At 57.2% G+C, this 11039-nt stretch overlaps 1 protein-coding gene across 4 annotated transcripts in view; it reads right to left on the bottom strand.

The window, feature by feature from the left end:
• The window catches only part of Dnah10 (dynein, axonemal, heavy chain 10), a 101785-nt gene that overhangs the window by 59939 nt on the left and 30807 nt on the right, over positions 1-11039 (bottom strand). For all 4 annotated transcript variants that reach the window (XM_013503541.1, XM_013503540.1, XM_013503542.1 and 1 more), the window contains 7 exons: positions 9897-10053; positions 6716-7192; positions 6475-6633; positions 5003-5119; positions 4817-4919; positions 3716-3894; positions 1932-2143 (listed from right to left, as the gene is read on the bottom strand). In XM_013503541.1, coding sequence (XP_013358995.1) covers positions 1932-2143; positions 3716-3894; positions 4817-4919; positions 5003-5119; positions 6475-6633; positions 6716-7192; positions 9897-10053 — 1404 coding nt within the window. The remainder of the gene's footprint in view (positions 1-1931; positions 2144-3715; positions 3895-4816; positions 4920-5002; positions 5120-6474; positions 6634-6715; positions 7193-9896; positions 10054-11039) is intronic.

An 11039-nucleotide genomic window follows, 5' to 3' on the forward strand; every position in this document is an offset into this window, starting at 1 on the left:
AGGAGCGCAGCAGGATAAAGAAACCTTCACGCTGGCCAAGTTGGAGACGCACGGATCACCCCGAGGAGACCCCAGGTGAACGGCGTGGGGGGGACTGGAGGGGTCGGACCCAGGCTCGCTGGATCCCGTTGTTCCGGATCCCGCCAGCCGTCCAAGTGGCCCGGGAAGCAACATACAGCAGGATCGCGTCCGTGCCCGTCCTCACAGCCCTCAAGGACACACACAGCTTGGCCCTTCGCCCGCTGTGACTGCACATTGTTTTGTGGCATCGGTTCATTACCGGTGCTCAGGACCAAGCCTGGGGCCTCGCCACGCAAGGCAAGCGCTAACCACGGGGCGACGCCTCGGCCCCTGCAAACTGCTCCGAGCACTGCAACAAAGGCACAGCCTGGCAGAGGACAGAGGGGCTGCCTCAGACAGGAGGCCCTGCTCACCGAGCTCACCTTCGGCACCGGCTCGGGCCCGGCCCGGCCTCCCTTCGAGGACCCCACCTGGCCTGTGGGTTTGCCCAAGTCTGTGCTCCCACGATGTGGGGTGGACAACGACGAGGCTGCCGGCCGCGGTGCAGGATGGCGGAAAGCCGGGCCCCCACACAAGGGCCTCCGCGCTGGGTCACACACCGGAGGGCCCAGGAGCGGTCAGACTGCTGCTCCTTCCACCTCTGTATCCCGGCCAGCCCAGGAGCTGACGGGAAGTTGGGCAGTGTGACTCTGGTCACCGGCTAGGGGTCCACAGACTGGACATCCCACAACACAGGCTCACCCGGGACAAGGGGACCCCGTCCGTCCCCCTCCCAGCCTTCTGCTTCTGTCAAAGGACAGGTCCGGGGTGGGTACGCTGTGTGCCTGACACACCCTAAAGGCCGGGCCTCCTGCAGGCCAGGTGAGTTTCAGCTAAATTTTTTTAAATTACATTTTTTTTGGCCAGGCATAGCAGTGCACACCTGCAAGCCTGTAACTGGTGCGAGTTCGAGGCCAGCATGGGGTACACGGTAGGACCCCGTCTCAAAAAAGTACTTTTACTTTTGTAATTCCTGTCTATTTCTGGCAAGAGCTTTTGGTGTTTTTGCTTACACTGGTGAAACAAGTTTCTTTTCAGATTGCATTCATTTCAGTAATAAAAGAAACTAGCTGGGCATAGTGGTGCATGCCTATAATCCCAGCACTCAGGAGGCTGAGGCAGGAGAATCACAGAGAATTCAAGGCCAGCAAGACCTTGTCTCAAAAAAAGAAAGAGAGACAGAGAGAAAAACAAACTGATAAAAGCAAAAAAACCGTGACAGTATAGGTGAGGTCCATGTCTGACTCACATCATGGAAAGGGGCCAGAGTTCGAGACACCCTGGGTGACAGGGTCACAGAGCTGGGACCTGCCCTCAGCAAACACTCTGAGTTTCACAGCTTAGAACAGTGACACATGCAAAGGAGGCCAGCCAGCGAGGACAGTGACGCAGATGGCTAAGCACCAAAGTCCCTGGGCCTGAGGGACAAACAGTGAAACAGAGCTGTCCAGTGTACATGAGCACTTAGGAGAGACTGTCTCAGCCAGGTATAGTGGCGCATGCCTGCAATCCCAGCATTCTAAGAGGCTGAGGCAGGAGGCTCTCAAATCCATACCAAGCCTAGGCAACTTAGCAAGACCTTGTCTCAAAATAAAATTTAAAAACTTAAAAGGGGCTGGGATGTAGCTCAGTGCAAAGACCCTGGATTCAGTCCCTAGTACCACATACACACACACACACATACACACGCATAAGATTCCTTGGGGTGATGATTTTCTATGTGCCATCTGATAATTTTCTACGATGCCAGCTATCTGCAGCTCTGTGTCACTGCTGGAACCCCGTCCTCTGTCACCAGGTCTCAGCAGGGAACATCTTTAAGGAAAGGCTCCCCCCATGCACCCACGGCGGCCAAGCAGGACACAGCCCACCTGTCTCTTAGCGCCTCGTGCTTCAGGTCGAGGAGCAGAGGGATGGAGTCTTTGAAGGCCTTCATCTTCGCCTCCAGGTGGTAGGCCACCGACAGGGCGCGCACGGCCCGGGGCAGCTTCTTGAGCGCCTTGAAGTAGCCGTCCACGCCCTCCTGCAGCAGCTGCACGTTCAGGTTGATCCACAGCGTCTGAGACCAGTCCTCCTTGGCAGCCTGCGGGCGCAGGGAAGCGCACATCTGTGAGCACCGAGGGGGCGAGCCCCGGCTCTGGCCCCGCTCACCCCTCTGAGGACAGCACGCCCGTCCGTCCGTCTGTCCCTCTACCCATGGCACGCCAAGGGTGCACAGGAAGGACCTCAAACCGTGGGACAAGACCCGAACGCACCCCACTCGGTGACCACAGAGACACATTTCCCCGAGGGGTACAAAGCCCTTTCTGGCAACTCCAGCACCCAGCCTGACAAAGTCACAGGTTGTGGAACGCAGCAAGTGTTGTGTCCCCCACGGCCGGCACTGAGGGCTCTGGCTTCGGCCCTCGGTGTGCGTGGTCGCACGACCTCTCTGCCTTTGTCATTTCTCCCCCGTCTTCCCGGGAGGCACAGAACGCTCTAGAGGGGACTCTCGCGAGCTGCTTCCTCCTCCGCGCAAGACGCAAACTGGGGAAACCCTGAGGATGCCGGCGCCCGTCCCGGCCCCCCTCGGTGCCCTCCGTCCTGGCTCTCGCCCCGCCTGGGCCTCTGCCCCGCCCTCTCCTCCCTGCCCGCGGCCGGGGCCGCCCGGTGCCTCAACACTCACAGCATGGCACCGCCAGACCCTGCCCCCGGGCCCCAGCCTAGGTCCAGGCCCGATCCCTGCCATTGGCTGCCCCATGCCCCCTCGGCCGGGCAGCCCACCCAGACCCCGCCTCCGCTCACCCCGCTGTGCGCACCTCTGGGGAAACGGAGCAACCCAAACTCCCGCGGAAGCGCCCCACACACACCTCCCCGGCGACCACAGGCGGAACTACCTGCCCCGCTGAGGCCAGCCCTCGGGCCTGCCCTGTCCCATGGAGTGGAGGGCCCAGGCGTCGCTGAGGCAGCCCCCCGCCCGCCCCAGCTCCAGCCTCTCCTCTGTGCTGGGCTCCTATCGCAGACACACTCGCCGCCATCTCTCCACACGTGCCCCCGCCAGCACCCCCTGCTTAACACCGAAACCCGGGAAAACGCGTCAGTGCTCAGCGCCTCCGGCTCCTCTCTCCCGGTGCTCAGTGTTTCTCTGCTTGTTTGGGTTTTCTCCGGTACCGGGAATCAAACTCAGGACCTTGCGCTTGCCAGGCAGGTGCTGTGCCACTGAGCTACATCCCGGGCCCCCTCGGTGTTTCTTTTAACAGCTTTCTGTCGGCTCGTTTGTTGTTTCTGAGACAGGGTCTCCCTAGGTAGGTCAGGCTGGCCTTGAACTCACTATGCAGCCTACATTGGCCTTGAACTTATAGCAGTCCTCCTGCCTCAGCCTCCTGAGCGCCAGAATCACAGACGCGCACCACCAGGAGCGGTCTTTGACCAGCTTTCCTGAGGACCTTTGGGCAGAGCAAGCTGGACTTCCTTGTCTGGGGACAGAAGTACTGAGCGTCCTGGGTGGCGGCAAGACCTGTGCTCCCCACTGTGCGGGTAACAGGGGAGGCACTCATCCAGTGCTCAGGACAGAAGTGACTTCCTGGAGCCGGGTGGCGCGCAGGAGGGAGGCCGGGCAGCCCCGGCCTGAGGTCCTCAGCGTGGGCCGACTGCCTCGTGCCCGGGCCGCGCTCACCTTCAGGCCCTCGTAGAGCTCGTAAATCACCCGCAGCCCGGCCATCTCCTTCTGCACCTTGAGCAGCTGCGGGTGCATGGTGATGGGGAGGTCGAAGAGCTTCTCCGCTTTTGCCAGCTCCTGGCGTTCCTTCTCGTGTTTTGCCATCTCCTTTTCGAAAGTGTTCAAAAGTTCTACTCCTAGAACATGGATGCATAAGTGGATGAGAATGTAGGGGCGCATGCCTGCAAACCCAGCGCTCTGGGAGGCTGAGGCGGGAGGATCGCAAGCTCAAACCCAGCCGGGACAACTTAAGAGACGTAGGCAGACCCTGTTGCAAGACTAAAAAATGAAAAGAGGGCTGGGCACGTAGCTCAGTGCAAAGGCCCCGGGGTTTAATCCCCGCATGCACAAAAGTTAAATTAATTCCATGTCAGTGTGTACAAAACTGAGTAAGAAGCATCTCTTCATCAAGGATGGAGAGATGACGCACATGTAAATTATAATTCCATCTCCTAAGCCGCAGGAGGAGACAGACTGAGAATCTCCAGACTGCATCACACTCATTCCGAGTACAGCCAAAAGCCCGGGGGCAGAGCAAGCGGCTCCAGTCAGAAAATCCTCCTAGTTCTTAGACCCAGGGCAGGCGGGACACGGCTGTCACTCATCAGGGATGCTGAGCGTGTCCGGGTCGCTCGTCCTCCGCTGTCCCCCTTGGTCCTGAGCCGGGGATCACTGCGCATTCTCCCTGCACTCGACCCCAGCCCCAAGGTCACCCACACCACGGCGTCACTCGCCAGTCACCACGCCGGGTGCCACCTTCCCAAGGTCCTCTTTGGTGACCTGTTTTTCTAGCATCCCTGGCAGTCTTCGGCGTACATGAGGCTCACGGGTCTATCGTGTCCTGTTTAGTGTAAGAGCTTTAGGGGACCCGTCTTGTCCCCTTTTAGCCAATGTTATTTAAAGGGCAGGAACAACTCCACAGCTCACTCAAGATGATAGTCTTATCCTTTTTTTTTTAAACAGGGTCTCATTATGTAGCCCAGGCTGGCCTCAAACTCTCAGCGATCCTTCTGCCTCAGCCTCCCAGGTGCTGGAATGACAGGCGTGCAATAATCTGACCTTTATCAAGGTCTTCTCCAACGGTGCCAGGACCTTGGCTGTAAAAGCGCCTTGCAAAGTCGTCTATCTGACATCGGTAGTTCAGTATTTCTCCGCGAGTGATCTGGAAAGCGAGGTTGCGTGCACTCAGCCCGGGGTGCTCGCTCTGCGGTCTCGCCCCGCGGAGTGGGGCGCGCAGTCCCGTACCTCGGTGAAGGTTCGCTTGATGCCCCCGAGCGCATGCTCCACGTTCACAGAATCACTGAAGAGGCTGAGCCACATGCCTTCGATCTTGTCCACCAGCTCCCTCTCGGCGTCAGGGGGCTGATCAAAAGAAGAAAGGAAGAAAAGCAGACCAAACAATAATCCCCAGCAACTTGGAACTGAAATTTCCGGGCAAAGTTGCTGTGGGGATTCCTTTTCCAGTCACACCAGGATGGGTCATTTGAACCAATTGGAAAAAACTGGTTGAAGTATTTTTTTAAAACTTTTTTGTAGGACTGGAGAGTGAACCCAGGGCTTTTACACTGAGCTACATACATCCAGGTCCTTTTATTTGTTTTATTTTCAGACAGGGTCTCATCTAAGTTGCTAAGTTGCCCAGGCTGGGCTCAAACTTGTGATCCTCCAGCCTCAGCCTCCCAGAGTGCTGGGATTACAGGTATGCATCACCATCTATTATTTTTATAATTAAAATGAAATCAGGCCGGGTATGGTGATGCACACCCATAATCCAAACACTCAGGAGGCTGAAGTAGGAGGATGACCGTGAAGCCAGCCTGGACTACATAGCGAGACCCTGTCTCAAACCACTTTTTTAAACATGAATGAAAGAAAAGAAATGTAGCTGGACGTGGTGGCGCACGCCTGTAATCCCAGCACTCGGGAGGCTGAGACAGGAGGATCGCTGTGATTTCAAAACCAGCCTGGGCTCCAAAGTGAACTCAAGGCCATCCTGAACTGCATAGCGAGATACTGTCTCAAAAAGACCAAAAAAAAAAAAAAAGAAAGACAAAATTGAGAGTTTGGGCAGAGAACGGGAATTTGTTTTTAAAACGGAAATTCTAGAACGTCCATCCCACTGGCTGCAATTAAACACCAACGGGATGGATCAGAGAACCAGGGACAGCAGGGTGGACACGGCTGAGTAGGAAGTGAACGAGCTGAAGGCGGAGGGCACAGGTTCACAGTGAGCCACAGGAAGAGAAGACAGACGTGAATGCGAAGGCAGGAAGGAAAGCAGGGAGGGAAGAGAAAAGAAAAGAAGGAAGAGGAACACCAGACGGTGTGCAGTCACAAAACGAGCCACAAAAATGCCACATCAGCCAGGAAGATCGAGAGCTAAGTTAATTCTTCCCACAGGTCTGGTCACTGAGTCTATTCCACGACTCCGGCTGCAACTGAACTGCAAGCCTAGTACACACGAAACACAACCAGAAGCACGGAAAGCACTAAGTTTACGGTACCACCGTGCCTAGCATGTGTGGCTTGTGGTCTCAGCACTCAGGAGGCTGAGGCGGGAAGATCCCTCGAGCTCAGGAGTTCACGGCCAGCCTAGACAACATAGCGAGACCCTGTCTCAAAACGAAACAATCACTCCATCGACCTGTGAGTTGAAGTTATTCTAAACACCTGCGGGGTGGCCCGACACGGACAAGCTTACGGAGAAGCTGGCTTACGAAGACGTGGTAGATCCCCATGGTCCGATAGCGCTCCTGGACATCCTTGTATCTCAGCTCCATGACTAAGGATTTACTTCTGATCTCTGCGATCGTGGAGAGGACAAACTTGAGGTCCTCCAGGGTATTGGGGCTCTTCTTGAGGTTTCTGTTCAAGTGCTACAAAAGAAGCACGGAGGGGCCCAAGTGAGGTCCCAGGTGAGCGCAGGGACAGCGCGCGCCCGCCCGGCCCGAGCCGCACCTCGATCTCCTCCTGCAGGCTGTACAGCTCCTCGCGCGCCGAGTCGTTGAGCAGCTTGCCCAGCGAGGCCACCCAGGACTTCGCCGTCTCCTGCATGGTGGTGGCCAGCGGCCCCAGCAGGAGCCGGATGCAGTGCTCGTCCTTGACCAGCGGGTGGCGCATGACGTCGTCGGCGATCCGGGAGTAGAACTGCAGCTTCTCGTCGAAGGAGGCGCAGGGCGGCCTGCGGGAGGCGAACTTCTCCATCACGATGGCCTTGTCCAGCTTCCAGAGCGGCCGGTAGCGCTTCCAGCGCTGCAGGTACTTCATGAGGCTCACCAGCAGCCGGTGCACGTTCTGCGGGATCAGCACCGCCTGCTCCGTCACCTGCGGGTTCCGCGAGATGTCGCTGTGGAAGCTGAGGATGACCACCTCCTCCTCCTCGCCCTTCTGCGGCGGACACTCGATGCAGCTGCCGTTCATCCACCGCACGAAGTGCTGGTCAGGGGACAGGGTGGCGTGTGTCAGCGTCTGAGGCCCTGGGGATGGAACTCGGGGCCTTCACACCGAGCTCCGTCCCCGGCCCTTTAGATGTATTCATGTTTATACTGACACAAGGTGGGACTGGAACTTGCAACCCTCCTGCCTCAGCCTCCTGAGTGCTGTGCTCACAGGCCTGCGCCACCAAACGGTAGGGTCTGTCTTCACCACTAGGGTTCGCAGCGGCCTGCAGGCAACATGCAAACTGCAGCGTGGACGAATGAAATGACATTTGCCTCCCTCCTTACAGAGGCAAAAGCACACTGGGTCGGGCGCAGCCACTGTCCCAGAACAAATCTACTACCTGACATCCCCTGTATACAGCCCAGGCTCCTGTTTGTTTGTTGTTGTTGTTGTTACATTACTGGGGATCGAATGTAGGCCTTCAAGCTGAACTACATCTGTCTTTTGGTTTGTTTGGGTTTTTTTGAGACAGGATCTCCCTAAGTCGCCCAAGCTGGGCTTGAACTTGCAAACCCCCCTGCCTCAGCCTCCTGTGTTGCCACACCTGGCTTCCCTTTTCTTTCATGCAGGTGTGATTCACGATGGCTGAGCCTGAGAGGGTCGCCCGTGACTGCTCCGAACCACAGTACAGCCCCTGTGACACGGAACCTCACAAGCCCGCTCCTGCTATGCTGGCACCAGCGGGACACGAATGCCGCCCAGAGCCTGCGGGGACTCAGCGCCAGCACTCGCCGGGCCGGGTCCTCAGCCTCCTGCGCAGCGGGGGTGCTGCTGCGTCCGCCCCAACCCAAGGCCCTCCAGAGCCTGGCTGGAAACTTGCACCTGTTTTCCCCAGCCGTGAGTCCGAACCAGAAGGCCACTGAGCCGCACTGGGCGGCCGAGGCTGACCTGCGAGTTCATTTACGGGGGCTCTGCTTCAGTGAAATACATTTTTAACATTTGCTAAGAGTTTTGTTTTGTTTTGTTTTGTTTTTGAGACACTCTTGCTACACAGTCCAGGCTGGCCTTGAACTCACTATGTAGCCCAGGCTGGCCTCCAGCTCACAGTTAGCCCCCTGCCTCAGCCTCCCAAATGCTAGGATTATAGGCGTGCACCACCACGCCTGGCTCTATTGTCATCTAAAAGAAAGCATGCAGATCAAGTAACACGGACTTCCCGAAAGCCTCAATCACCTGCCAGTATGGGGAAGGTAAATGGGTCTGAAATGGTGCGAGTCGCAGGTGCAGTCTGATAGCCGGTCCGTCCTGCTTTTTTACCCAGTGGACAGCTTCTGTCCCCACCCAAGCCTCGGTGCTCTAACACCTCTAAGCCAACGGAACCTGCACCACAGAGGCTTACAAAGTGATTTCCTTAGCATCGATGATCAGATACACGGGTGCTCCAAAAACACAGGGAAAGCTTACGTTTAAAATTTATTTCAGATAAAAAAAAAAAAAAAAGCCAGGCATGGGGGTGCACACCTGTAATCCCAGCACTTGGGAGGCTGAGGCAGGAGGATCATTGCAAGTTCGAGGCCAGCCTGGGCTACAAAGTGAGCTCAAGGCCAGCCTGAACTGCATAACGAGACCCTGTCTCAAAAAAAGACCAAAAAAATTTTATTTCAGTACAACAGGCATGCCGTTAATCCCTGCCCAAAGACTCCTCCTCACTTCAAACACACTGATCCCACCCTCCTCACCACCTTCGCAGAAGCTCTGGAGTTCTCCTTCCTGAGCATCTTTCTGAGATGTGATCAAAACTACGGTGAATGCAGCTACTACGCGCCACTCAACGGAAAGTCAGCTCATGAAAACATGATGCCGGGTCCTCGGCCACCTTATGCACTGGTTGTGGCTCTGTGCAACCTCCAGCTCTTGCCCAAAGTCAAAATGACCACGAAACGTAAACATCTTGAATTGATTCGGGACATCAAGGCGGCCAGGACAGTGCAACTAGAGACACTGATGAAAGGGGACTCCAGAGCCGCTGCAGAAAGGGCAGGAGTCACGGCACGAGTGTGCTCAAAGTGAGGGGGGGGCAGGTCCTGAGGGAGGCTAATGGCAGTGCCTGGTGTACGGTAATAAATACCTCCTTAGAAACCCTGTGTTTTTATCACACTTCATGTGTACAATTTATTAACTTCCAAATGCATGAAATAAAACTCCATAGATATATACATGTATCTGCTTGAAACTTGCTTACTTGCTAAACAAACCAAGGGACAAAAAAGATGTCAGTGGTATCCCTAACTGCCCCGGCTAGAAGGTCTAAACTTTGGGTCATTTGCCAACAGACATTCATTCAACAAACATCGACAGGGAGCCAGCTATGTGGCGGCCTCACTTCTCAGCACAGGGGGCTCTCGGGCGATGGCAGTACTCCAGGCCCGTGCTCTCAGGAGGTGACTGTGAGGCGGGTGACGGGTGAGAAAGGGCGGGCGGCAGGAGCAGGATGGGATGGTGATCCAGAGCCTGCCAAGCCTGAGGCCCCAGGGAGGAAGCCGCCACGTAGGCGCTGAGCAGAAAAGCAGGTGTGCAGCAGCCGGGTCTGGGCAGGAGGTGGAGGTGCGGCCAAGCCGTGAGGGTGGCGTCAAAACTCGTGACAGGGAGGATAAAGCAGGCGGGAAGATGCGGAGGGAAGACAAGGCAGCCAGGCCGGGCCGGGGATGCTCCGGAATGGGGGCCCACGGCCCCACCGCCTGGGGACGCCCGCCCTCACCTTGGTGACCTCCACGCAGCTGCGGACGCACTGCACGCACATCTTGTCGATCTCGGTGGCGTTGGGGTGCAGGATGATCTCGGGCGCCGTGAGGATGGTCTCCACCTGGAACAGGGGCGTGCTGCCGAGGACCAGCGCGTTGAAGGACTGCAGGTTCCTGGGGGCCGTGAAAGCAACACTCAGAGCCCCCGTGGGAGACGGACGTGGCCAGGGCCGCCCAGGTCGCAGGGAGCGGTGCGCTGTGACCGCCATGGGCGGCTCCGTGTGCTCCTTCTTGTCCTCCATGTGCGCAGGCGGTTGGGGGGCGGGGACTACCGATCAGCGGAGGACAGTAACGATCTCCCAAGGGGGTTCCACGCACGCCCCTGCCCCGCCTGCCTCCCCGCTCTGCCTCCCTGGGACGGGGCGGGTGACACTCTGGGAGGGGACCCTGCACTGGCCACACACCTGCTTCTCCTCTTCCGTGCCCGAGCCAAACCCTGAGGGCTCCCAGGACGCGGCCCCTGCCGGGCTTTCCAGACGGAGCCCCTCCGGCCGCAGTGCCTCGGGGCGGCCTCACTGGCTCCCCCGGCCCTGAGCAAGGCCCTCCCCTGCTTGCTTCTCATTTGGGGTCTTGGCCTCTCCTGACCCCTCACCCCCATTCTCTCCTGGAACACCCTGCTGCCCTGTCCCTCACAGACAGCATCTCCTCTGTGTCCATCTCCTCGTGTCTCCCTGGGAGGACAGAGACACCCCAGGAGGACAGGGCCTCATCTGTGACCAGGGTCGAGTCCAGTACCTGGCAAATGGCAGGCTCCAATAAACCATGAATGAATGAATGAACAAATAGACAAAGGCATGAGTGCATGCATGGATGGATGGACAGATGGGTGAGTGGACAGACAGATGGACACGTGGATGGGTGGATGGATGAATGGATGGATGGACGGACACATGGATGGGTGGACAGACAGATGGATGGGTGGATGGACACATGGATGGGTGGATGGACACATGGATGGATGGATGGGTGGATAGATGGATGCATGGATGGACGGATGGATGGGTGGATGGACAGATGGATGGGTGGATGAATGGACACATGGATGGGTGGATGGACAGATGGACGGTTAGATGGACAGATGGATAGGTGGATGGATGAAT

This window comes from Chinchilla lanigera, unplaced genomic scaffold, assembly GCF_000276665.1.
Source record: "Chinchilla lanigera isolate Chin_1 unplaced genomic scaffold, ChiLan1.0 scaffold00081, whole genome shotgun sequence".
In the NCBI taxonomy this organism is placed as follows: Eukaryota; Metazoa; Chordata; class Mammalia; order Rodentia; family Chinchillidae; genus Chinchilla; species Chinchilla lanigera.